Below are 26,749 nucleotides of genomic sequence, written 5' to 3'. Positions count from 1 at the left end.
CCTCTGAACTTCACAACGTTGCCTATTATTTGGTTTGATGGACTGTTTTTCTTTCTCATTTTTATTTTATTTTAATTTCTGAACGGGTCCTTCTCCCGAAGTTACTTTCCAGGCTTTGCCGAAAGTAATATTCTACAAAGTCAGTCCTGAAACGAAGGTGACGTCACTTCCAGGTCTGCAACTGCGGTGACGTATGGTGCTGCGGCTCTGCAAGTGGATGCGCGGACTGAACACCCTCGTGATTGGACCGCCTCTTAGCCCTGTTGTCAACACCCCCTCTGCTCCACCTCTTGACGCTGATTGGTCATTTGATTGCCGTCTTGAATCGAAACGCAGACGCGAAGTGAAACGCCATGCTGTACATTGGCTTTGCTCCTACTTCTGATTACGTCACCTATCGAAATGAAATAAAACTCAATACGCATTTATATTGCGTTTTGGGGAGGGTTATGTCAGGAAGGGCAGCCGGTGTAAAATTTTGCCAAATCAGTATGTGGACAACAATTTTGGATGATCCGTTGTGGCGGACGGGAGCAGCCGAAAGAAGAATAAGATTGCATTTTAAATTGACATGAAAATTGTGTACTTAAAAAAATTAGCCAATCTTTTATTGATAAGTTTTAAATTATGACACAATAAAAGCGTGTCACAGTGAAGTGCGACCTCGTGACTGTGCATTGCAATGGAGTTAGCTGGGAGGGTCCTACTCGGCTCCACGCACCCCATTCTGTTCGCCAGCCTCTTGCACCCGAACCGTCGATAGTTGTAGGCCGAGGGGAGCTGAGCAAACGAGGGCGCGCGCGCGCACACACACACACGCGCACGCACGCACGCGCGCACACACACAGAGCAAAGGGCGGGTGCCGTGGTGACGAGTGGTCAACCCGAGAAGCGGTGTTCACCAAATCTTTAATAAATAAAAAGAATCCGAGTGATTGTGGAGGTTAAAATAATTAAAATAAATAACCAATAAATAAATCCTTTAAAATGAGGTTAGCGTCACCACGGGAAGCAGTCCTTTAATATCTCTTAAGCCCTGGTGTATCCTTCTGTCTTCTGATGGCCCCCCCGGCTTGTCCTGTTCGGATCCCACAGCCAAAAGGGGGTCATCCCTCCAACAGGTGCAGCCCCCCCCTGCTTAAATACCTGGCTTGGGTCCCCATTGCCAGTCCCCTCAGCATTCCTGGGGCACCGCACTGTGCCAACCCGAGCCACACGTCCATCTCCTGCCACCAGTCCTTTGTTGTCTGTGGGAGACTCCGCCTAACGGGCCGCTAACACTCCCAATCCCAATCCCATCCCCACACTGGCGTCTCCCAGTCCCGCTGTCTCGGTCCTTCCCTGCAGGCGCCTCTTCATCTTTCCTGTGTGTTTGGGCGCAGGTGGGATCTGCAAACGAGGCACCTGACTGATCGGCTAAGCACCCCAATCGGCCCCGGCCCACCACAATCCTCACACACGATTACGTGCTTAAAAATCTGTCTTACGCCACGGACCACACGCCACGTTAACACGTCGCATCGTCGATCATTTTGAAGCAAAGAAAAATCGGCCATCTGTCTGTCACAAGTCGGCTACACGTGGACGGCTTTAATTGACATTTGTCCAACAAGTCCCATTGTCATGGACCTTCCCATCAGTAGTGTGTGGTTGGGCACCTCAGGCCGCCGTGGTGGGTGCAGGCCTTCCTCCCGTTCTTGGCGATACTTGGATTTGTTTTCCTTCCCGTTAGTTGCCAGTTTCAGCCAGCTGTGCGCCAACTGCAGGAATGCACAGCCAGCTGGTTTACTTAACAAGGAGGACTGAAGCGGACATCGCGATACACGACGAGATCTACAGGAGGTGGAGGGGATCTCGCACTTGATGGCCACAGTGGATCTTGTTACCATCAGAATGGCAGGTGACACGACTTGGTGACATCACATTTCCATGGCGTCATAAACCCCCCCAATAGCACACCGGCGAGTTCTGCCACAATTTTCTTTCTTTCATTCTGTTGTGGCCCATAAAACCCCGAGACATCAGACTGCTCCTTGGGAGGCCCGTCCTGCATTGCTGAGCCCTCATTGGCTGTCGGCTCTCACACACACTGTGGTGGTCCGAACCTCATCTGTGTTGGCCATCGCTAAGTCGTGTGGTGATGTAATCAACCATAAACAGACGGCTCAACTCTCACAACTGGCAGACTCTTCATCAGCATTTCCATTTGACATCCGACGTGTCCTCGTTGTGTTTGTGCCGCTGCGTTTTGGACTACCGACATCATGCAGACCACCACAAACATTTCCTGGAATTGTAAATGCTGTCCCAGTTCTCCATGCGATCCGATTCAGCCGGACAGGAACCTCTCGCTTCACGTCCACTCGCACCCGAGGGCCGACCTCTCAATTCCCAATTCCGTCTTTTCAGCTGTCCTTCCATAGACTTGGTTTGCATGTGTGACGACTGGCGACGAGTGAGACCACCAAGCGTCAATTCACATTCGGGTTTGTGGCTCCGGCGCCAACATTCGATTTAACTTTCCAATTGTAAAACTGGGGGGTAGAAAACGTGGACCGTTGCTCCTCAGAGACTCCTCGCGCTTCTCCGTGTTTCGCTTTCTTCCCTTCTCGTGTGAATAATGGCTGGCATGCCAGTGGCACCAGTTCTCTTTATGCCTCTCGTCACTGCGGAGTTGTTTTGAAAATCGTCTTCAAGAAGACGCGCGGCGCTGGCCGCTTTACTGGGATTTCTCCACTGGAATACGCGGTAGGTGGAGAGCCGCTTGTCCCTGGTGTTCTGCAGCGACTGTCCTCGTCTGCTTCCATTTCTTTTCGGTTTTCCGATTCACAGGTGAGAGTTTGCACACCACAAGCATCGTGGAGTTTCAACTTTTGGTAACACTTTAGGTACTGCAGACAAGCGTTTATTACTCGTTAGTGTTAAATACAGTGGGGACAGAAAAGAATCAAAGTGACACCGAGAGCCACCTCAGGGCACACCGCAGAGATGAAGAAACACTTCACTGATGCTTTGTACGCGTTATGAAGACCCAAAGAAGGTCGTGTTACAGTGGGGGGTAAAAAAGAATCCCCCCCTTCGATTTTTTCCGCTTTACAGCCTTAATTGTAGAGAAAAGCCAAGCAACATGACACCTTTTATTGGCGAACTAAAAAGATTACAATATGCAGGCTTTCGAGGCAACTCAGGCCCCTTCTTCAGACGAGACGTAACCAATTGTAGAAACTCAAACTAATGTGTCTTCTCAGCTTTACTTACTCAATGCCATCTACAACATCCAAGTAAATGACATCACAGCTACAGTCCAGAAGAACTTTAACAAGAAATCCTGACATTAATAAAGGACCCCCCCCAATGTCAGTGTCATTTTGTTGACCCCCCTTTTTGCTTTAATGACAGCCTTTGAGTCTGGTGGGATTCTTCTCTTATCAGGTTTGCACACCTAGTAATATTTGCCCCCCACTCTTCTTTACAGTTGAACTGTTCAAGTTCAGTCACATTGGATGGTGACCGTTGGTGGTCTGCTATCTTCACATCTCTCCACAGATTTTCAGTGTGATTTCTTGACTGGCCACACCAGGACATTCACTTTTTTCTCCTCCAGCCACCGTGTGGTCCATTTTGTTTTGTGCTTCGGGTCGTTGTCGTGTTGAAAGGTGAACATTCTGCCCATCTTCAACTTTCTGGCAGAGAGTAGCAGGTTTTCCTCAAGTATTTTGCCCCATCCATTTTATCCTTCTACCCTAATGAGACCTCTAGGCCCCCAACAACAGGGTGCTGTCCCCTCCATGCTCGACTGTAGGTATGGTGTGTTGTGGATGGTGAGCTGCATTGGTGGACCGTTTGGTATTGAGGCCAAATAGTTTGATTTTGGTCTCCAGAAGACCTTTTTCCACTCAACATCAGAATCTTCAAGGTGCATTCTGGCAAAGCTCAAGCGAGCCTTCATGTGGCCTTTCTTGAGAAGTGTGACCCTCCAGAACAAGTCACAATCGTGGAGCACTTGTCAAATTGTTGTCACATGCACTCCATTAATGACCACTCTGTGCCATCAAATCCTGTAACTCCTTCAAAGTGGCCATTGGTAGCCTCTCTTACCAGTTTCCTCCATGCTTGTCCATCCAGTATGGAGGGTCCTAGTATTACCAAACACTTGCCGCTTCTTTATCATGGACTTTACTGAGCTCCTTGGGATTGAGAAAGCCTTTGAGATTTTGTTGTCTACATCTCCTGCCTTATGTCCGTCCACAACTCTGAGATCTTCTGAAAGTTGATTGCCACCCATAGTCAGTTGTTTGCTGTCAGTTGCACTACCAAGGAAGGGAGTGAATGGTCCAGGAAGAGCTTCACTGATCACACTCATTACAACTGATCACAGGTGGAAGGAAACCAGTAAATAGAAATGGTGGGCACTGACACCTGATTGAGTTTGGGGTGATGATCCTTTATTCATCTCAGGATTTCTTGTTTTTGATTTTTTTTAAATTCTTCTGAACTGTAGCTGTGATATCTTTCACTTCAATGTTATTGATTGCATTGAGTAAGTAAAGCTGGAAAAAATATTAGTTTGTGTTTTCATTTAAGGCTGAAAGTAAAAACAATGGGAATATTTCAAAGGGGGGATTCTTTTCTATCCCCACTGTAACAAGACCTTCTTTGGGTCTTCATAACGTGTACACAGCATCAGTGAAGTGTTTCTTCATCTCTGCGATGTGCCCTGAGGTGGCTCACCTGAGACGCGTGTCTCTCGATGTTAAATGTTTAGCACAACACCAGTGAACCCTTCACGCTAACAAGCGATTTTACCAGCATGTCGATACTTCAATACTCCACACGGCACAGACATGAATAAATCGACGTACTGATGTTTGATGAGCGTTGTGAAGAACTAGAGAAGCCTTTGTTCAGGTCTCGTCACATAAGAGGAAATGAACAACTGATGCATTTTTTTTTTTTTTTTGCTGAAGCGTTGACCCAACTTTCATTTCTTTCGTTGATGGATTTGCAGGATTGCGATCGCTACGACAGCCATCGTAATTTGCAGAATGGACGTCCATCTTAGCAGTACAAGCAAAACACACGTGACGGCACAGCGGAATGTCTACACGTGACGGGAGACGAGTCCGGCGATTTTTTCCTCTTCAAACACTAGAGATGATCGTTTAAAACAAACTGATCGAGTGACACGCGGAATGAGTGAAAACTCCTCCAGACGGGGAAATAAAACGCTTGTCGTCTTGTGTCGTGAATTTCGCACCATTTACTTCTTCATTTTTTTTGCAAAGCAAACCACAGAGTTTCGTCGCAAGTCTAATTTCATTTATCACTAGTGCCCTCCATATTCTCGTGCAATTCCATACCCATGATGGGTACAGCAAACAGCTCAAGGTGTGTTGTCAACTGCAGCAAGTCGATTGGCTCTTGCAGAATAACAATTACTTTGTAAAGAGAATACGAAAAGACCGGAGAAATAACAAATGGGAAAAAAAGAGTCAATGGCCACACAGTAGGCTGTAGCTCATTGGTCTAATGCATGGTGAGATACTTCGCTATTGACGTATTCTTCTTGTTTTTAAAGGGTTAAATATATTGTCTTGTGCATGTCAGTAATGATCAGCAATAAACATTCTATCATGTGACTGAAGGCGCATTTGAACCAAAGGTGATTTCTGTATCACATCCTTCAGTGATGTCAGCTATTTACTCACTGGTTGGTTTATTGGCCAAAAGAATACGATTTCGGGGTTTCTGCTCTTTATAAATACCGATGTCCTTAATTCTCGAGCCTCCGAGTGCTTCTAGTAGTGTTCGGTTCTCGGTGCTGGCATTAAAGAACAATCGCTCAAACCTTCACTGCTGCCATGACACAGTCTCAGTCCTGCACACACGATCAGCTTTACAGATCTTACTAAGTCTGGCGTAGATGGCATGATCTTGATGTGAAGACAACATATCAGTGGACAGAGGTGGCTTGTTAATATACTCCATAACATGGAAATAAAGGCGAATTACAAATATAATGACATAAAAATTGACTAATTATGACTGGCTGACCTCTTACAATGCTGCATCATCTTCCACCAATTCAGGAGTACAGCATCATTGATAAAGATGAGACTGTTTACCCGGGACATCCTCTGTTTATCGTATTGGAGATATTCATTATACATAGTGAGCCAAAATGAAGTGCCACATTGTGTGAAGTAGAGGCAGCCGAGTGGGTTGGCGTGGGGGTCCTTTGATAGACGATTCCTTGTAAGTTTCAGTTGGCCACATGCCTTGGTCCGGTGCTGTTGTCCTTTCGCTGTCGAAGTGATCTTCAACAACAACAACGAACCCATCATCACTACACAACGCGCCTTCTGAACGCACTTCACAATTCCTCCTAACGGTGACGGCCCAATTCTTCAGTGGGTGGCTAAATTTTGACAGACAGGTCCAACATTGAACGGAAAAATCTCCAGGCCGTTCTCGCCTGAAAACATCCAAGCTGTTAGGGCATCCATTTTGGAGTCTCCTAGAAGTTCAGTGCACTAACCTGCTTCTGCCTTTGGCATTTCCAACACAAATCTGATTTTGCATACGGACCTTAATTTCCCACAGTCCAAAGATATGCAGGTTAGGTGCATTGGCGATCCTAAATTGTCCCTAGTGTGTGCTTGGGGTGTGTAGGTGTGTACCCTGCGGTGGGCTAGCACCCTGCCTGGTGTTTGTTCCTGCTTTGTGCCCTGTGCTGGCTCCCCTGTGACCCTGTGTTAGGATATAGTGGGTTGGAAAATGACTGACTGACCTTCATTTCCATCCACACAAAATGATGGCAGAGCAGGAACTCACAGAGACTGGGAGAGCCGTAGAGAGTTGAGTGCTGAACATTCTGCAAACCGTTCATCGAGATGCCATCGTCATGTGACGTGAGTGACAAGGCACACTTCCATTTGAATTGTTGTGTAAATAAACAAAACTTTCACCATTGGGCTGAAACCAACCCTGGTGAACTTCATCAGAGACCTCCCTGCACAGCGAGTGTGTAACAGGTTGGTGCAGAATTTGGCATTATAGGCTCTTACTTTTTTGAGGAGGGGGGAGCAACGGTCACCGTCACTTCAGTATGTCACATTGTAATGCTAGAGAACTTTTTGTGACCCCAACTGGAAGAAATGGATGTACTGGGTGCCTAGAGCAACAGGTCATATGGCCTACATAGAGATCCATGCAAGTTTGTGGAGAAGCTGATCTCCCTGAGCAGGCGATGTCTGGAGGCCTTCATAATCGCCTGATCTCGCTCTGTGTGATTTCTTCTTCTCAAGTCGAAGGTATACACACACCAACCTCAAAACCGTCAAGGACGCTATTCACCACAAAAATCACCACAATCGTGTGAATTTCCCCTTGGGATTAATAAAGTATCTATCTATCCACAGTTAGGTCCATAAATATTTGGACAGAGACAACTTTGTTCTAATTTTGGTTCTGTACATCACCACAATGAATTTTAAATGAAACAATGCCGATGCAGTTGAAGTGCAGACTTTCAGCTTTAATTCAGTGGGGTGAACAAAACGATTGCATAAAAATGTGAGGCAACTAAAGCATTTTGTGAACACAATCCCTTCATTTCAGGGCTCAAAAGTAATTGGACAAATTAAATAACTGGAAATCAAATGTTCATTTCTAATACTTGGTTGAAAACCCTTTGCTGGCAATGACAGCCTGAAGTCTTGAACTCCTGGACATCACCAGATGTTGGGTTTCCTCCTTTTTAATGCTCTGCCAGGCCTTTACTGCAGCGGCTTTCAGTTGCTGTTTGTTTGTGGGCCTTTCTGTCTGAAGTTTAGTCTTCAACAAGTGAAATGCCTGCTCAGTTGGGTTAAGATCAGGTGACTGACTTGGCCATTCAAGAATTGTCCACTTCTTTGCTTTAATAAACTCCTGGGTTGCTTTGGCTGTATGTTTTGGGTCATTGTCCATCTGTATCATGAAACGACGCCCAATCAACTTGACTGCATTTAGCTGGATTTGAGCAGACAGTATGTCTCTGAACACCTCAGAATTCATTCGGCTACTTCTGTCCTGTGTCACATCATCACTAAACACTAGTGTCCCAGTGCCACTGGCAGCCATGCACGCACAAGCCATCACACTGCCTCCCTCCACCGTGTTTTACAGATGATGTGCTATGCTTTGGATAATGAGCTGTTCCACGCCTTCTCCATACTTTTTTCTTGCCATCATTCTGGTAGAGGTTGATCTTGGTTTCATCTGTCCAAAGAGTGTTTTTCCAGAACTGTGCTGGCTTTTTTAGATGTTCTTTAGCAAAGTCCAATCTAGCCTTTCTATTCTTGAGGCTTATGAGTGGCTTGCACCTTGCAGTGCACCCTCTGTATTTACTTTCATGCAGTCTTCTCTTTATGGTAGACTTGGATATCGATACGCCGACCCCCTGGAGAGTGTTGTTCACTTGGTTAGCTGTTGTGAAGGGGTTTCTCTTCACCATGGAAATGATTCTGCGATCATCATCCACCACTGTTGTCTTCCGTGGACGTCCAGGTCTTTTTGCGTTGCTGAGTCCACCAGTGCTTGCTTTCTTTCTCAGGATGTACCAAACTGTAGATTTTGCCACTCGTAATATTGTAGTAATTTCTCCGATGGGTTTTTTCTGTTTCCACAGCTTAAGGATGGCTTCTTTCACCTGCATGGAGAGCTCCTTTGACCGCATGTTGTCTGTTCACAGCAAAATCTTCCACATGCAAGCATCACACCTCAAATCAACTCCAGGCCTTTTATCTGCTTAATTGATAATGACATAACGACGGACTTGACCACACCTGCCCATGAAATAGCCTTTGAGTCAATTGTCCAATTACTTTTGAGCCCCTGAAATGAAGGGATTGTGTTAAAAAATACTTTAGTTGCCTCACATTTTTATGCAATCGTTTTGTTCTCCCCACTGAATTAAAGCTGAAAGTCTGCACTTCAACTGCATCTGAGTTGTTTCATTTAAAATTCATTGTGGTAATGTACAGAACCAAAATTAGAAAAAAGTTGTCTGTCTAAATATTTATGGCCCTAACTGTATCTATCTATCTAGCAATTCCCCCCGAGTCATGTAAGCATTCAAGAATTGTCTCGAAGAGAGTATCGCTAATGATGGCCACCACCTTGAAGACATCATTTTTAAAACACAGTGAACAAAATCTCTTTTGTATCCCCTTTCTTGTGTCATAATGAAATTTATGTTACCTTGTAGTGTTTTTGTAGAATAAACGTTTGAAATGCAGTTACGTCTTTTTGGCTCCCCCTGTATAATTGTTCACATCACTTCAAAAGAAAAGCAGCAGGCTTCAAAACCAAGTAATCTGTTAGCATGGCGGCCAAACGGTAAAGCTTGGATTTCCATTCACAGACTCGCTGACTGACTTCACTCCAGCACATGATGCTCAATACGAGGGGAGCAGCAAAGCCCAAACCTTTTTAAAGATTCACATAATTCCCACGCTGTAAGCAGGAGGGCCAAACTAAACAAACGGCTCTTTTGATTTCATATACCAGGCCTGTGGGAGAAAATCAAGTGAAGAATTTCATTTTTCTGCATATATATATATATATGAACAAAGACAACAACGACCATTGCATTTTCTTCATTACCTGACAAGTGTGGCCTTCTCATCTATGGGAACGTCAACCAAATCAAAAAGAGAGTGAAGAAGTGACAGCACTTCGAGACACTTACCAGTTTGAGACGCCTAAAGGCCTTGTTGGAGTTTGTGGTTGGGAATCCCGGATTTACCATCCATGCCAGCAAGTAGAGGCTTCCAAACCCGAGTACTCGTACGCCTCGAGTTGATGTGCATTACTGTGGAAAGACCTCAGGCCACCCACTTAAATTGCCTGGTTGTGAAAACACAATAACACGTTAGAAGAAGTAGTACAGAGAAACACTGACATGCTAACGTGACACCACTTGGTGATCTCCTAACATTACATCAGGCTTGCTTAATAAAACCCTCTCCTTGAGGCACCCCAGCCATGGCTGTACTCAGCTGTATACCAACGTTAATGAGGAGCTGATTTAGCTGAATCAGGTGTGCTGGGAGACAGCTGAACAAAACAATGGGTGTAGTGGGGAGTAACCACAAATACTAAGGTGCTTTGAGGAGAACTCACACACTCCAACAGACAGAAAAAAACAGAACTGTGTATCAACAAGGCTTCAGTTAGCGAGCATTGACATGACTGACCAGATGTTAGGTGTCACCTATGCTAACAAGATATGGTGGTCAAGCCGCCATAAAGAAAAAAACAAACAAGCCGAAGACAGAAAATGCAATGGCAGAGCCAAAAAGCTGTAAACCTGTGATGAAGAAGCCATTTAAATGTCACCTCCCCTTCGTCACACGCTTTCTGGGCACTTGGCACCAAAGCGCACACTTTCACCGTGTGAAGATGTCATTAAATGGTACCGTAGGCCATGTTACAGCTAGGAAGAAAAAACTGGGTGGAACGGCAACAAGCAGAAGAGTCAGCGGTACACAAGAGACCATACAGCTGTAGCAGTGCAAGTTAAAATCGTCTACAACTCCCAGTAGCCCCAGCAGTACTATGCTATTGGGCAGATTCCGAGGGTTGCTGGGTTGGTTAATTAATTAGAAAGGAGCCAAAAAAACGCAATCAACGGTCTGCAATTGTCTCTACGCATCACACACTCTTTTGGATTATAACTTCAGCTACCATGGTTTACAGTTTCTTCTGGATGTGTGTGCCATCCTGCACCTGCTTATCCAGGTGGATTCATCTAAAGAGCAGCCCTCCCAATCGCACCAAATCTTCATGCTACAACTGGAACCTGGTAGGACAAAACTTAACATTTGCTTCAGAGGGCTGTTTTCATGCCACACTCTATCGTCTCCTGCTTCTGCAGCACTGGACTGTGTTGGACTTCACTGTTCATGTTCATCGTTTACTGTGTAGTGTTATGTAATTAATTACTGCCATCTGGGACTGTGCAGGGGTATTGCGTACACGTTTTTGTGTGACATGTTTTTTCCTCTCTACTTTTTGATTAATGTATTCTTTATCAATTAAATGAGCTACTTATGTGTCTCTGTGTGTGTGTGCCAAGTGAAAGCCGAGTGTGTCGTTGGAGTTCTCCACAATAAAATAAACTTTGTGACGATGTGAATCTTAGCGTCCATACAACTGCTACAAAGAATAAGGAGTCAATCAGCAGCGGCAAGTTTTAGAGAATGATTAGTCCAAATGTAAGGTTTTTGGTTTTACAGAGACACCTACAGGTCAAGAAGAGTTCTTCTATAATGCACTGTGGAGGATCTGTCATGATCCAGGGGGTACATGTCAGGCAATGGTGTATGGGATTCTGGTGAAGAACTGATGGAGTCACGACAGCCGAGAAATAAACACAAATTAGGATTCATCACACTGCAACCTTCATAAAATTGATTTATTGGCAAGCACATCATCTATCAGCATGACAACGATGACGACAGCCACAAACACAACTAAGACCTACTTGGAGCAAGACTGGCATTAGACTGGTCTGACTTAAACGTAAGTAATGCTGTATGGGATCACACCAAAAGGCAGACACAGTCAAAGAAGAGAGACCCAGCAAATCCAGCGAGAAGCTGACCAACCAGCGGACTACTAAGAATGAAAATTGGGCAGCAAAGGACCAAAGTGAAACTGCTTCAGTTGTGCAATCTATGGAAGGCCATGAGAAACACGCGAGATTTTCAGTCCGCTTTTGATTGTAGGAATATTTGCATTTGTCCTGTCAATGTTATATGGGGGCTTCACAAGAAATGTACTGCCTAGATAATTAACTTCTGAAATCACTGTCTAGGTGGTGCAGAACAAAGTGGGCATTGCCGATTTCGCCAGGCTTTAGTGGCACAGCAGGCCTGTTAAAAAGCAGATTTAACACAGATGTGGGCATCCAGCTGCACAACCCCCCGCACGCCCACCCACCTCCACTTGCATTCCAACCTAAGTGACCGAACTCCAGCTTGTACCAGGATCTCCTTCAACTCCCTGGGGATTTTCTCAGGATGGAGAAATATGCAAAATGACCATCTGAAACCGCTCTGTCTCTTGGAGAGCTGAACTTGACACAAACTCTTCTCTTTGTGAACCTGAAAACTGAGATCCAGTTAGCCAAGCTTAACAGTAAGCTGGTCTGAAGACTGAGAAGGAGCCATCACTTCAAGAAGGCAACTTTGCCATTCAAACTCTTGTACTAGAAAGAGGAATGACTTTCCCTAAGATGGAGACGGCACAGCAAAGGGCCTAACAGGAGAAAGCAAAGCAGCACATCACTGACGAGCATCACACAACAAAGACAAAGAGTGCACTCAGACCCATGAAGAATCTTCCACTTGAACAACTACTCACAACATCTGACATCATCCGTAAAGATTTGGTATCGTAAAATTATTTGTCTGTAACAAGATAAAGTAGAACAATACACTCATAGGCCAAATATCCAATCAGCCAATCACATGGCAGCAACTCAATGCATTTCTAATATCTAATCAGCCAATCCCATGGCAGCAACTCAATGCATTTCTAATATCTAATTATTTAATCAGCCAATCAAATGACAGCAATTCCATGCATTTCTAATGTCTAATCAGCCAATCACACGGCAGCAATTCAATGCATTTCTAATATCTAATCAGCCAATCACACGGCAGCAACTCAATGCATTTCGTAGACTTTGTCAAGATGACCTGCTGAAGTTCAAACCGAGCATCAGAATGGGAAAGGAAGGCAACTGAAGTGACTCTGAAAGTGACATGGTTGTTATTGGTGCCTGGCAGGCTGCTCTGAGTCTTTCAGAAACTGCTGATCTCCTGGGATTTTCACACACAGCCATCTCTAAGGTTTACAGAGAATGGTCTGAAAAATGGAAAATATCAATGAGCGGCAGTTCTCTGGGTGAATATGCCTTGTTGATGCCAGAGGTTAGAGGAGAATGGCCAGACTGGTGTGAGCGGACAGAAAGGAAACAAAAACTCAAATAAGCACTCATTACAACTGAGGTGTGCCGAAGAGCAGCTCTGAACACACAACACGTCAAATCTTGTAGCAGGTGGGCTACAGCAGTAGGAGACCACATCGGGTGACACTCCTGTCAGCTAAGAACACGCATCTGAGACTACAATTCACACAAGCTCACCAAAACTGGTCAATAGAAGAGGACTGGAGAAACATTGCCTGGTCTGATGAGTCTCAATTTCTGCTGTGACATTCGCAGGGTCAGAATTTTCCATCAACAACATGAAAGCATGGATCAATCCTGCCCTGTATTACCGGTTGAGGCTGGTGGTGTGACGGTGTGGGGGATATTTTCTTGTCACACTTTGGGCCCCCTTAGTACCAACTGAGCATTGTTTAATGCCACAGCCTACCTGAGTATTGCTGTTGACCATGTCCATCCCTTTATGACCGCAGTGTACTCATCTTCTGATGGCTCCTTCCAGCAGGTTAACACGCCATGTCACAAAGCTCAGATCATCTCAAACTGGTTTCCTGAACATGACAGTGAGCTCCAATGGCCTGCACAATCAGCAGAACTCAATCCAGTAGAGCACCTTTGGGTTTTGCTGGAATGGGAGAACTGTGCGACGATATGTTAATATGGAGCAAAATCCCTGAGGAATGATTGCAGCACCTTGTTGAATCTACACCACAAAGAATAACGGTAGTTCTGAAGGAAAAATGGGGTCCAACATGATACTAGCTACGTGGTGGGTGGGAGTATATATAAACCTTGTGACTATCAATAAATTGTATTAATGTATTTCTTAAAACGAGTGGAGTTCAGTTACCTTGGTACAAGTCTAAAGGCCAGAGACCTGCCTTGTACAACTGAGAAAGGTAAGTGAAGTAGGAGCCTTACCGAATGATTGGGTTCATTACCTGTATTGTCAAAGGCAAAACTAATAATTAATTAGCCAATTTAAAACTTTATTTTTTTCAAATCGCACATTATGATTATGGCGTCCCCCTTACTGATTATTAATCAATCAGAAACCCTGCAGTGGTGGGAGACCTCTGTGCAGTACCGTACTTTAAACACGCACACGGACTCGATACACGCAGACGACTTTTCACTTACGAGTTTTTTTCCTCCCAAGGTGCTGTGCACAGGTCCCCATTTCCGTTATTTTCATCAACTTCAACTTTCATGTCTTGTCTCCAAACAAAAGTCCGCCCCCCCCCCCACCACACACCATTAATGCACGTCACAAACCAGAACTTTAGCTTTTGTAAATAAACGTAACTGGAAGATAAAGTATCACAGAAAGATTTCTTTTTATTTCCAGTGTTTTTAGGAGTCTGCCCTCCTAGAATATCTGTACACAGGCATGATACAATGTCCAGTCATGGGGGAAAAAAATAATAATAAAAAAAAAAAAAAATAACGGAAAAAAAAACCCCAAAACATCTGTCATGCAGTCCGAGATGAAGATAAAATCATCCAATGACCAGTCCCCAACCCTCCCCAGCCAGGGTTCACTATCTACATGCGGATGTTACAAACACGAGGCATCTGAGACTAAATTAATAAAATAAAGGCAAAATGGTAGACATAAAATATATACATTTATTTTACAGAAATAATAAAAATTCAAGTTCCATTAAAAACAAAAGCAGGATGGGATTGGATGAACTGAGAGATGGATATTAAAACGGAGAGAGCCAGTGGAATGCCTACAGAATGGAAGCTCCGAGTCGGCCTGTGTTCGAATACGTTGGGGGGGGGTGGTGTTTGGTTGGAAAGTCCAACAAAAACAAATTTGCTCATAAAATCCAGTTATTCACAGTACATTAAAAAAAAGAAAGACAATATGGCACCCTAACTAACCCAGAACCAGTTTGTCATGAGGCACTTTCTTTCGTGAATAGACATGATTTTTAGATCGGATTTATTTGCTGTTTTTTTTTATTTTTATTTTCCGATGCCAATGGTTGACAACGCAATGGGATGCCATCACACAATAACCGATTGTGTTGCATCAGGAGAGTCGTTCTGCATAAATGTCGTAGATTAAGTCGTATAAAAGGTCTCTTACTAGCACAGATGATCTGGCTGTTAGGACGCACTGCAAAGAGGTTCCACAGTACACAGCACAGAAATCAGCCCATTCAAGGCTGAATAACAGAAATAATACAGAATTCAAGTACATATATACAGTTAAAAAAATAATACAAGCAACTAGCTGTCAAAAGTCGCAGTAAACATAAATACTGACTGCTGTTTTACAGATACTGATAAAAACGTGACCTAACCACCTGGGTGCCCGAGAGTTTTTGAGGGTGGGCATCCACCACAAGGCTTAAATTACTTTTGTTCTTATTCTGCACGTTGTCACCATTTAATTGGTCAGCTGACATTGGACTCGGAGACGCCGATGGGGAAGGCCGAGTCCCAGGAGTCAAGCTGCTAGAGCTGCCAGTACCTTCCCGAACAGATAAATGCAGCCCTGGCTTCGGCCCTTCTCCCTGGTCTACGGCCAACTGGTCCGCTGTGCAGTCGTCATTCGCTTCTGGGTTACTTGTGCGGAAACGCTCTCGCGCAATCCACTCTCGGATGGAAAGATCCTGAGAGTGGCACTTGGGCTTCAGACGGTCCACGGCCGAGAGTTCCGACTCCTTGTCCCCATTGGCGGGCTCATGTTCGCTCCAGTTGTTCAAGACGGCTAACTCTGCAAAGTCTCTTTGTCCCCCCATGGTGTGTCGTCGCCGGATACTCTTCTTTTTCCGCACCTCGGCCGAACTATTTTTCTGCATGCCGACCCCAAACATATCGTCTGCCGACGCCTTCAAACGAAACTTGAGCCTTTCCGAGATTTTTAGATGCCACGCGGCTTCCGTTTTTTCCACCTCACTCTTCGAGGTTGAAGGCAGGCTCCCGGTTGACTTCCCTTTCTTCACGACCTCCATTACCTTTGACAGTCTGTTTGTCTCCTTGTCACTCCTGATCTCTGCCGATGACTCGCTGTCTGTTTTTTGCCTCACATACTTCTTCCTGGACAGCGTATCACACTCTATGAGCTTGTGTGACCTGAACGCTCTGTGACCTTCCAGCTTTGGCGTGGTGCTACCTTCTGTCCACGTCAACTCACTCCCTGCTGACCCTCTGCGACTTTGCTGCTCCTTGTCGTGGAATGCATCACAAAGTACCCTTCCAGGAGCTGAACTGGCAGCAAACACTGAGAATTCACTCTCGCTATCGGTTTCCATTGGTCGACCCTCACTAACAAGCTCGCTCTGTTCATCATCCGCTTCGTCTCCTCTACTTTCGGCAACAGACCGAGCCTCTGGGCTTAAGAGACTCGACTCCATTCCAGTTAGGTAGGTCATAGATGATGTTGTGGAGTAATCAGAGGTGATTGAGCTAACTTCAGCCATGATGTATTCGTTCCCTTTTGTTTCAGGAGTGGTCCACTTCCTGTGTCTCGTCCCGTGAATTGATGCCTGGGAGCTGGTACTGTTCAATGTACCCAAATCTGACACTGCATCATCAAACTGTGAAGGGCAGTCAGACAGTGAGGTCTTCACCAGCGTCTGCAGCCTGTAGCTAAGCCCTGGCGAGTGGGTACATTTTGGGCTGGGCGATGGAGAAGGTTGCCCTGAAGGCACTTTTTCTCCAACAACAAAGGTGCTTTTGTTATCAAGTTTCCCTCTACTCTTTTGCTGAGAACTGGTGTTGTCTGCTCTGGGTCCATGACTGTCCCTCACGCCACAGTCTCCGTCCACATTAGCTTTACCTGCTCCATCAAAAGGCCCATTTGGATTGTCTCCCTGATTCGGGGGCTCTTTATTTAGAAAGACGTTGTCTAACTCGTCTTCTGAGCTGCTTGGTTGTGGCTTCTCCTTTTGTTTCTTGCGCTTACGGCTTGCAGCAGCGAAAAACGACGACACTATCAGCTCTTTAGTGTAAAGATCCTTGCCAGATCCCCAAGAACCCTGTTTAAAAAAAAAAAAAAAAAAAAAATTAAGAAACTTTAAGCATTCAACCTAAAGAAAGGCAATTAATGACGTTCAAGGGTATTTTTCAAGCCAGTTATTTCTTCACAAACATGCTATATATGCATCTTCCATATGAAATTGTGTTCTTGCTTTCTATACATTTAATAAAATATCTTGCCCGCACTAGAGATTTACATTGCAGTCTATGAGGCACAGAGGAAAAGCTTAAAAACATAACACATACGTTCAACTGTAAAGTCAAGACAGTTGAACGATATTAAGAGATTCAGCCATTTTAAAAGAAGATAGCTCAGCACTTAGTCTTCCTCTGCAACAGTTTTTCACCCCCTGACAAACCAATTAAACTGTTGGTGTCACGTGGTGGGTTTTGACCTTGTGAAGCCTGGGGCGTGTACAGCCGCCCTAACTCCAACCCATACAGGCAGGACACAAGATTCACTCCACAGCACAGTCCCATACAGCACCACAGTCCCTTCACTTTGCCAGTCCATCTGCCTCCACTCCTCCTCACGAGCTTCGTCCACTTCCTTCCAACTCAGGTCATTAAGTGGTGGTGCCTGACTCCTTATATAGGGTACCCAGAAGGACTCCAGGTGCCCAATAACCTCATTCCGGCAGCACTTCTCTGTGTGGCGAAGTGCTGCCAAACAGGGCCCTGTAAGCATCCAGGTGCCCCCTGGCCCCCAGCAGGGTTGAGCTTCCATGCTCTTGACCCGTGGAAGCCAAGAGGGCTGCCCTCGGTCAGTCCGGGGGAGAAGCTGTCCTGAAAATCCTCTCTCCCCGGGTCCTTCTACGGTTGGGGTGTCCCAGCTGGCTGTCCACCACAATCTCCTTCTATATTTAAGTGAGAATTGACACAAGTGATTAGAAAATGTCACCTTGCCACGAGAAAAATAGTACCAGAAATAGTCCACAGAATGAGTGTTTCCATATCTCTTTTGTTGTCACAAACATGTATCGGCAACAGTTGTCTTGGCTTGAAAAATGGACGTATTTGGTCAGTTTTTTAAGTTTTTCCTCCGTGCCACATACCCTTCATTATAAATTGGCAGAGTGGGCAAAATTTTAAATTAAAGAAAACACAAGTTAAGAACACACATATACACTTCTTTTATAAAGCTTGAAAATACCAAACTTATCCTTTAATTTACTATTTACAGTAAAATGAGGAAGACAGAGTTACTGTAAATTCTAAACATTTAGCAGAGAAGCTAAGAAAACACCACAACGAAATTGTTTGAAATTTACGAAAGCAGATCAACAAACACAGAATCAGCACGAGAGCAATTTCTAAAGGCCATAAGAAACAGCCAACACAGCTCCAAGCCAAAAACAGTAGTAATAATAATAATAATAATGACTATTCTACTTTAACAGATGAGTGTAGTTCTTATGCATAAAATAATCACAAACTGGTACGTCTGCAAAAACCAAGACAGCTGTTAAGAGTCTCAGCAGGTAAGGTAATGGGAAAAATGAGGATGCATGAAGTTATGAGCCTGGAAGAACAGAAAAGTGGAATCAGTGCATCTCAGTACTGTAGGCTTAAAAATCTTGGGGCGGGATGGGAGGTTAAGTGTGAAAGTGAAAATGAAATTGGAGACCTGCTGAATGACATGTTGGCTGTTCACAACCTGCCATACAGGGTAACTGCCCAGACAGAATGGCTTATGTTAGCCATGAATGATAACATTAGACAACATGTTTTTTGCTTTGTGCCCTCCACAGTAACCTATCATCTATGGCAGAGGAGTGAAAGCTTTAGATTTGTCAAAAACTTTCAATGGATCTTGATGTTTTAGGGTACCCTGATACCGAATAACATCATTATCTTGATGATGGGTGTGTGTCTGTGTGTCACAGCATCTTGAGGACTGTCTAGAGCTAAAATGGCTGGATGGAAAAAATACCAAACTCGAAACTTAAGCCTATGATGAGATGATGATGTGCTAAATTTGTTTTTGAGCCAAATCGTGCAAAAGAGAAAGATGCACTCCAGAGGAACCCTCAAATACCGTAATTCTGCAATTAATTATGAATTCTTCTCGTCAATTCCTATCATAATGACCGATTTTATCATCAGAAAGATCAGCATCAGAGTGGTAAATAATTACTGAAATGTTAGAGAATAGTTCGGGTAACTTGGTTCCTAGGGTGCAAATTCTTTTAAAACATTTGCGTCCTGGTTGATTTTTGTGATCAACAGGCCATAATCTATAACATAAACCCAAAAGTTTTAAGGAAGCAAAATCAGTGTTGCCCTGTGAAATCAGAATCAATTTCTACTCCTCTTTTTATATAAATGACAAAGCCACTTTTTGACATTACTGGAGTAAAACATGTCACATAATAATTATTCTTTACATTTATATAGCACTTTTCTCACTACTCAAAGCACACTCTACGTGGGGAGGATCCATAATCTCCTTATTGTTGGCAGCAGTGCTATCATTGCGCCACCTGTATGTATATGTGTGTGTGTGTATATATATATATTATATAAACAAAACATTTCTGGGCTTTTTTTAAATTATGGACTATTATAAAAACAGGCATTGTTTTGTCTTTATGATGTTGTGCCCCTCAGCCTCAACATGCAAGGTGCACTCAGGCACGGACTGACTGGAATCCTAGTGCCATCAAAGTAAAAAATTGTTTAACTAAAAATGGTTTAGTTTGAAAATCCTATTACATATTTCAGTCAGTCATCGTCCAACCCGCTATATCCTAATACAGGGTCACGGGGGTCCGCTGGAACCAATCCCAGCCAGCACAGGGTGCAAGGCAGGAACAATCCCCCGGCAGGGCGCCAGCCCACTGCAGGGCACACACACCCACACACCAAGCACACACTAGGGACAATTTAGGATCGTCAATGCACCTAACCTGCATGTCTTTGCAAACTGGAATATAAAGATGATTCAACAAGACAGCTATGGCTTTGGCCTAAGGTGTGTAATACATACCACCATTAGATTTTACTGTTATCATGTGAGTATAGTAATCAGTAATATAGTAAGGGGCATACAGAACAAACGTTAAAAATTAAAAATTACTCAACATCAACAGCATAGAAAAGCAAACATCACTCTATGAGTTTATGCAGACAAATCAGGCATTGCTATGCCAGTAAAGCTGGGGACAAAAAGAGTTTAAAGTTACTTTATACTTTATATAAATCATCCCAAAGGTCTGCATTATTTTTACATTTAGTCTATCACTAGTACTAACTATGTCAATGAAATAAAGATGTTATTTGTGGGGTTATCATCTAATCTATTAAAATCTGTAAATTCAACCCTATACTAATTTCAGAGTTTAGCGCCCATTCTCAAACACACTTAATCTAATTCAGGGATGATGTCAGAGCCTAACCCTGAGGCTCTGAATGCTAAGCAGGAAACAGGGTGCATGGATGTACACATTAAATGCTGGACCAACTCAGAAAGTCAAATTAATCTTACATACACCATATTTTGAGATGTTGGAGGCAAACCCGAAAAGTACCATGAAGAGAACAACCGGTGCACAATGCAGTCTCAGCAGTGCTAACACAAGGGATCCATGAGGCACGAGTCACTATGCTACCCTATGAGGGGCAACTCAAGTTAAAAATCTACTGTGAGCAACAGGCAGCTGCAGAATGTAATAATGGTGCTACCATCATTACATTACGAGGCTTATTCTCACCTGGACAAAGCTGGCAGCACTGTAGGGATTATGTATTTTGATTGCTTCAGCGCCTTCAATACCATCCAGTCATCCTTGTTAAGCGGTCAAAATCAGAGATATGCAGGTGGATAAGTCTGTGGAGTCCTGATAATGGACTACGTGCCGTAATCCAAGGAAGGCATGGAAGGAGCTGCAACCTAGCCAGGATGGTTCACAATTTTTACCCCAGTCTGGGTAAAATACTAATGGATGAATTGAAGAAAGATGGACCTAACAATCAGTTAATCTCCCTACCCAACAGGTGGCAGTTAGGACTCCCATAGGGTTGCATGGGAAATGGAGTTTAGAACAGCAGCCCTGTCGTGGTTCTTGGGTGCCACAAGATGGTGCTGTCGGGTGTTTTTGGGGGGAGACTGCCTTAGTTTCCATATGACCCGTAAGTGCTCAGGATGAGTACTGCTGCAACACCAGAAGCATTACCAGCTCTGGATTAAAAGGAGCCCAGTGAATTAGAGTGAGGAGGGAGTGGACGATACTCGCTTGGAGGAAAGGAGGAGAGAAGAAAGAATTGTGTGTTTTGTACTCTTGTATTTGGGCTGTGGTAATTAGGAAACATGTTGGTGACAAATAAAATCTTTTACTTCAACCCAGGACTGTGTTTGTGGCTCCATGGTGCCCCCTTGTGGTTACACTGTTTACTGTTTTTTTTGGTCATTTGAACAGCGTACTTGGGAAAGGCAGCAGTGCCTTTACAAATCATGTGCCACTGCTTGCAGACCTTAACATAGCGAGGGGTCCAAGCAGGAAATTTCCTGGATTTTAATGGATTTAATGGATAGAAAAAAAATTATATAGATACCAAGATAAAATAAGTAGAATACAACTATTTTGAATATGGTGTGAGGTTGGGGGACAGGGACCCTGACAGGGAGGTTTAAAGGTGATGTCCCATTAAAGGAATGAAAGTAGACAAAACAAATTACCTTAGATTTTGCAGAGTCACTAGTAGCAGAATCTGAAAGAGACCAATAAAAAGTATAAGAAAACAAATTACCTTCCAAAATGTTTGACCTATCAGTTTGTAATAACACAGTGAAATTATAGTGCACAAAACACAATGTAAGAGAGCAAAAGTTTAAGAAATGCTGGACAGTCAGAGCTCACGGAGATGAAAGCACCACAGAAAAGCCACTGCCATGAAAGAATGCCATGATTGGTGAGTAGAACCCGTTCAATGAGGAGAATGTCAAAGGGACCTTTGTTCTAGGCACAAAAAAGTAAATCATGCATTATTTTACACAAACTGCAATTCAATCAAACTTGCATTTGAAAGCTTATTGCACAGGTCAGTAATTTTAAACAAAAAAATATTTTGAAGGTTTTGTTGTATTATGAATTTCAACAAAAAAAATTGCAAAGGGGTCTTTCCCTATCCCTTGAGCGTGAAATCAGCACTTCCTCAGTGTTACAAAATATCCTTTAAAGAGTTGATATGTCAGACCCCATGACATCTTTGATATATATATATATATTATATATACAGTGATCCCCCGCCTATTGCGGAAGTTACGTTCCAGACCCATCAGCGATAGGTGAAAATCCGCGATATAGAAAGACCACATAAATAAACATTAAAAGCCTTAAAAATACCCCTCCCACACGCTTTAAACACATGTAAACTTATTAAAACACACTTTGTAAACACATGATATGTGGATGTTGGGCTAAGGATATGAGTAACATCTCTCTATTATAAAACAAAATCTTGGCAGGGAGACCAGGGAGACGAGGCTTGATCTTGGAAGACAACTGACATCCTGTGAGAGACATTTTAACGTCACGCAAGACAAGACAGTGAGACAGAAGGACAGCTGCTGTGCAGGCTTTTAAATGATCGACGCACAGAGCGACAAGCAGAACAGGCATTTTGACAGAAGCAGCACAAAGCCAGTAGCTGATCCATCTACTTCTGCTTAGCGTGCGTTCAGCTCCCCCTCCCTTCACAACGTGAGAGGGAGAGACGTGAAGTGGCAGGAGAGTAGAGCGCCTCCGGGGGGATTGAACAACGCGATCAAGACCAGATCATCTCGGAGAGACACTTTGACGACATGTAATACTAGACATTACAACCTTAGGAAGCAAAACCCGTGAGACGGTGACTTCTGCACATCATCCCCTACTTACAAACAATTTAAAACAAGTTCACTGACATCTAACCTAGCAGATCTTCGAATGCTTTTGGCAGACACACTTCAGGTGCTCCCAGCTCTTAAAACAACAACAAGAACACGCAGCTCGCCAGCAGATGATCCGAGCACTTCTCCTTAGCATGCGTTCAGCCCTCAGACCCCCCCATCCCCTTCAGAACGCTAGCAGCAGAGACGCGGTGACAAAAGGACAGGCTTTTAAGTGATTGACGCAAAGCGTGACAAGCAGAACACACAGCAAGACAGCAGCTAAACCGATTGCATCTCTTTAGCATGCGTTCAGACCCCACCCTTCACAACGTGAGCAGCGTTATAAGTGCAGCGAGAAAGAGATTTAACCATACCCAGGGTACAAAATAAAGGACAAAATATTGTTTTTACAAAAGTTTTAAAGTAAAAATGAAAATAATGCATTTATAACAATTCCCATGAAAATAAAATCTTTTAAGTTGTTTATCCGGTAAACCAAACCCAGGGGCTGGGCAAGCGAAGTGAGCAGGGGGCAGAGCCCCCTAGTAATAGTAATAATAATAAATCTGCGATGTAGAGGGGGCACGATAGCTGAACCATAGATATAGCGGGGGATCACTGTATATATATATATATATATATTTTTTTTTTACTGGGGATTCAAATATGCATTGAGAAAGTTCCTTAAAAGACTATTTGACACTTCACTAAGGCTAGCCTGACTCTCAACATAAAATTATAGAAACAAAAAAAAAATTACAATCAATATTTATTTTCTTATTTCAGAGTCGCCAATCTAACATGAAGGATTGAAAGGCTGTGATGAAATGTTGAATGACGCATACAAAAGTGCAGATTATGGGGCAGAAGTAACGGCCAGACATGACAGGGAGAAGAAAGGGGCTAGCAGAAAGGAATCTACTGGATAGACTTAGAAGGGCACTCCTAATTTCTTATTTGACTTGCAGAAAACAAAAAAAAAAAAACAAAAAGAAGCCAGATTGGAGTTTTAGAAACCAAAAATAATTTGTCTTTTTTTTTTTTTTTTTGAACAATTTGGTTGTACTCACAATGAGAAGCTCAGCCCCCCACCACACCCTTACAGACACATGGATGCTAACATGACTGTTAAAAACTGGTACACCATACCATGCTATTTCTCCTCAGGGTCTGCTTCAGAAATAATAAGAAACAGCAGAAAGACTTTAAGAAAGTAGTATTGGTCTATTTGAAATAGTCCGAGAGGTAAACGTATACCACGGAAGGCAAAGTTTTATTCCATTTACAAGAAACGGGGATTTCTGCAGACTAGGCAGCTACAATGGGGGCAACAATCCTCCTTCTTCCTACAGTTCCAGCTGTCCATTAGTGACATCATAGAGTCCATCAGTGACATCACCGTGTGATAGACTCCTCCCACTTGGCCTGTTTCAAGATCAGTATGTGTAAATGCTGGATAACCCTTAGACACGCAACAAGAAAAACTAGAGACAAAGGGGTCATATTTTTGGGAAAGAACATGCCGGGTTAGTGCAACAGAAGGCAGGTTCACACTCACAGAATACTGAAAGAAAGAGACAGAAGAAAGAAAAAAGTAGTAATGTAAATTCTAACTTGGGTGAGAGACACGTGAAAAGTGAAAAACAAAGCAAAAAGGTCCAAAATGACAAAAGGCAAAAATTAATTCTTGTATAGGACAATATATTATGGCAAATACATAAAATGATGGAATAAATTTCAAACACTGAGCATTATTTGAATGCCCTACACCTAACCTCACCTGCTTAAAAAGAATTCAAGGCCCAAGTTTTAGATATAAAACTCTCAAATATGATTTAAATATACTGTATCTGAATTACTAAAAACAATTACAATGGCAAGCAAATACAAGGTGCTTATCTTCCCGAAGCCTGAACATTTAAAAAATAACTGTCTTGTAACGCTGAAATATATCAGATAACACTGTCACCAAATTCAAACTAATGAGACTTCTAAATAAATATGTTAGTAATAGTTTGATTTAACCCACCCCACAGAGTATCAGGTCCAATGAAGTTACCTGATACATCGCCAGGGGACACACCCGTTCTTCCTATGTTGGTAAGCAAATGATCGATGTTTGGTACAGGTTGAGAATCAACAGCTGATTCTTGTTGGACTGGAGTCTACAAGTAGGAGGAAAAAAGAAGCTTAATTCCCATGACACATTCTCAGAATTTAGGACAAAGGAGAAATGCGGTTTCATTCTAAATAATTTAGAAGGATGAATAAAACCTGGAAAAAAAATTTACTAGAGTTAGTAGGTAGAACCCCTACACTCTAACTCAGCACATTACATGTTGTTTCAATACACACCATTGGGTCTTCAATTCCTTCTTCTGTGAAAAACCAGTCATACTGCAAGATACACAGAGAGTGGAACAAAACACAAATCAGTACAGTGAGGAGGAACTGCAAACAAGCCAATGGGTACACAATGCACTCCAACCAACTTACATGCTGAATAAGAGTTTCAACTATTTTGTACTGGTCTGGCATGTGCGTGACCATGTGAGTCATGTTATCTTCTGATGTCCTTACAAGTGTTGGTCCAAACACTATTGCCAGATTTCGGGGCTCCATCTGCATGGGAACAACACACATTTTACAAAGAAGTAGAGGACAGGTTAGCTGAAGTTATAGAGATGCTCCGTCTTTGTATTTCATATTAATAAGAATATTTACTTGTAATGCTTCATTAGTTCCTAATATGGTACCAACAGTAGTAAATATTGTTACGTGTACAGGAAATGCTAATTTTTACTTGCATGTCCAACCAGCATACAAAACACTGCCGCTATATAGTGGCTTCAAACAAGGTTTGACTCTACGTCAAATACTGTCAAAGACTATACTACAAAAGTAATTTAATATATATTAACTATTATCTGGTCCTTTACCGAGCGGCACGGTGGCGCAGTGGGTAGCGCTGCTGCCTCGCAGTTGGGAGACCTGGGGACCTGGTCCTTTACCATCAGAAAAGTAGATTTTTTTTCTTTCAACAACACAGTGCATTTGTGCTTAATCGATTTTACAATACATTTATGCTTTTGCAAGGTTTCTTTTTCAGAAAGGCTACAGTTCAACACTTGATGTTCTGATAACGAAAGCCACTGTGTTTAACTTTAAATAATCTTCCATCCATCCATCCATTATCCAACCCATTATATCCTGACTACAGGGTCATGGGGGTCTGCTGGAGCCAATCCCAGCCAACACAGGGCGCAAGGCAGGAAACAAACCCCGGGTAGGGCGCACACACACACACACACACACACACACACACACACACACACACACACACACACTCACAACAAGCACACACTAGGGACAATTTAAAATCGCCAATGCATCTAACCTGCATTAATATGTTAAATTGGTAACACTTTATTTTAGTTACTGCAAAAATGCATCAACTGCTCAATTACTCTAATGTAACAAGACCTTAAATAATGCTTCTTTTGGCCTTCATCACGTTTATAAAACATCAGTAGACGGGTTATTTATCTCGGTGCAGTGTGGCATATCACCATGATGGTCAATATGAAGGATTCTCACGTCTTACACTAAATGTGCAATAAACAGAAATGTGTCTCAGTTAAGCCACCTCGGACCACTCCAAAGTGAAGTTTTGTTTGTCGGTCACACTGCAGATGCTTTACTGATGCTTTGCAAGTGTTATGATGACCCAAAAAGCCGCCTTTGTTAAAATATTGAAATGAGTAATAGATGCATTTTTGAGGAAATAAATTAAAGTGTTATTATTAAATTTTACCAAGACATATAATTTAAATAAACTGGTACAACTTTTACATAATCACTTCAATTTCTTTTATGAAACACAA

General features: G+C 43.2%; 1 protein-coding gene across 9 annotated transcripts in view; it reads right to left on the bottom strand.

Annotated features, from left to right (window-relative positions):
• Positions 1–14,317: 14,317 nt before the first annotated feature.
• The window catches only part of LOC114653838 (rho GTPase-activating protein 21-like), a 406,130-nt gene continuing 393,698 nt past the window's right edge, over positions 14,318–26,749 (bottom strand). For 8 of the 9 annotated variants that reach the window (XM_028804387.2, XM_051928939.1, XM_051928940.1 and 5 more), the window contains 5 exons: positions 25,362–25,487; positions 25,221–25,262; positions 24,895–25,030; positions 21,672–21,703; positions 14,318–16,992 (listed from right to left, as the gene is read on the bottom strand). In XM_028804387.2, the coding sequence (XP_028660220.2) occupies positions 15,283–16,992; positions 21,672–21,703; positions 24,895–25,030; positions 25,221–25,262; positions 25,362–25,487 (2,046 nt within the window). In that variant the 3' untranslated portion in view covers positions 14,318–15,282. The remainder of the gene's footprint in view (positions 16,993–21,671; positions 21,704–24,894; positions 25,031–25,220; positions 25,263–25,361; positions 25,488–26,749) is intronic. The other variant, XM_051928938.1, reaches the window with a different exon arrangement.

This window comes from Erpetoichthys calabaricus, chromosome 6 (genome assembly GCF_900747795.2).
Source record: "Erpetoichthys calabaricus chromosome 6, fErpCal1.3, whole genome shotgun sequence".
Classification (NCBI taxonomy): domain Eukaryota; kingdom Metazoa; phylum Chordata; class Cladistia; order Polypteriformes; family Polypteridae; genus Erpetoichthys; species Erpetoichthys calabaricus.
The sequence above is the reverse complement of the archived record's forward strand: the minus strand, read 5'-3'. Positions and strand labels throughout refer to the sequence as shown.